This window comes from Myzus persicae, unplaced genomic scaffold (genome assembly GCF_001856785.1).
Source record: "Myzus persicae strain clone G006 unplaced genomic scaffold, MPER_G0061.0, whole genome shotgun sequence".
Lineage (NCBI taxonomy): Eukaryota > Metazoa > Arthropoda > Insecta > Hemiptera > Aphididae > Myzus > Myzus persicae.
In genome coordinates, this window is record NW_019100665.1 from 36,551 (window position 1) to 37,380 (window position 830).

The 830-nt window shown below is 39.4% G+C and overlaps 1 protein-coding gene across 1 annotated transcript in view; it reads right to left on the minus strand.

The window, feature by feature from the left end:
- Positions 1 to 322, minus strand: part of LOC111039835 (facilitated trehalose transporter Tret1-like) — a gene marked incomplete at its 5' end in the record, with an annotated part of 3,376 nt that extends 3,054 nt beyond the window's left edge. The window contains one exon of the mRNA XM_022323482.1: positions 6 to 322. Within this exon, the coding sequence (XP_022179174.1) occupies positions 6 to 322 (317 nt within the window). The remainder of the gene's footprint in view (positions 1 to 5) is intronic.
- Between the last annotated feature and the right edge of the window lie 508 nt (positions 323 to 830).

The following is an 830-nucleotide window of genomic DNA, read 5'->3' on the forward strand; positions in this document are numbered from 1 at the left end:
AGAACTCAATCAACGACGCGAGCACGCACACGATGCCGATCGCCAGTCCCTTGAATTCCGGGCTGAACAGCTCTCCAATCATGACCCCCGGTATTGGGCCGAAACCCAGCGCGAAGGTGCTGATATAAATTCCCAAGCTGACGAGCGGCACCAGACTGAACGCAGACACGTCGACGCCGCGCTCCTGTTGATAGAAGTAGAAGGCCAGGGAACCAAGGCACATGGCCATCACCGAATCGGAGATCAGCAACAACACCCGCCGGCCAGCCCTGTCCACCAGCTGCGAGGACGCGAAAGTGAATATGACCTGTGTGGGACAATATTGTCGTTATATGATTTCTAATATTATGTGAAGTTGGAGAAGGATGTGGAAAGATATTATGGAATATTATAGAATATTGATCGATTTATATCATTCACACACGATGTTATAATATCTCAACATAATATAAATAGTAAGTAAAATTATGTCCTACATATGTATGACATTTTTTTGTCGTTCTTCGGACATAATAGTAATAATACATGTACCTAATATGTGGTTACAATCAAAATTCTCATATCATTTCTTTGCAAAAAATACTGTCGAAAACGCCAAAACGGTAAGAAAACTGTAGTCCTCCCCGTGTTTGAATAGATAAAGATAATTTTTATTGAATTAAATGTACGTTTCGGTCGTCATTAGGTATTTGAAAAAATTAATTCAAAATAGAACAATTTAAACAGTAACATTTACTTAGGATTTTAGAATATAAAATTCGAATTAGCAACTGTAGACTATACTTGTACACTATGAGTAAGATCGATGGCGATAACGCGTCAATGTTAAT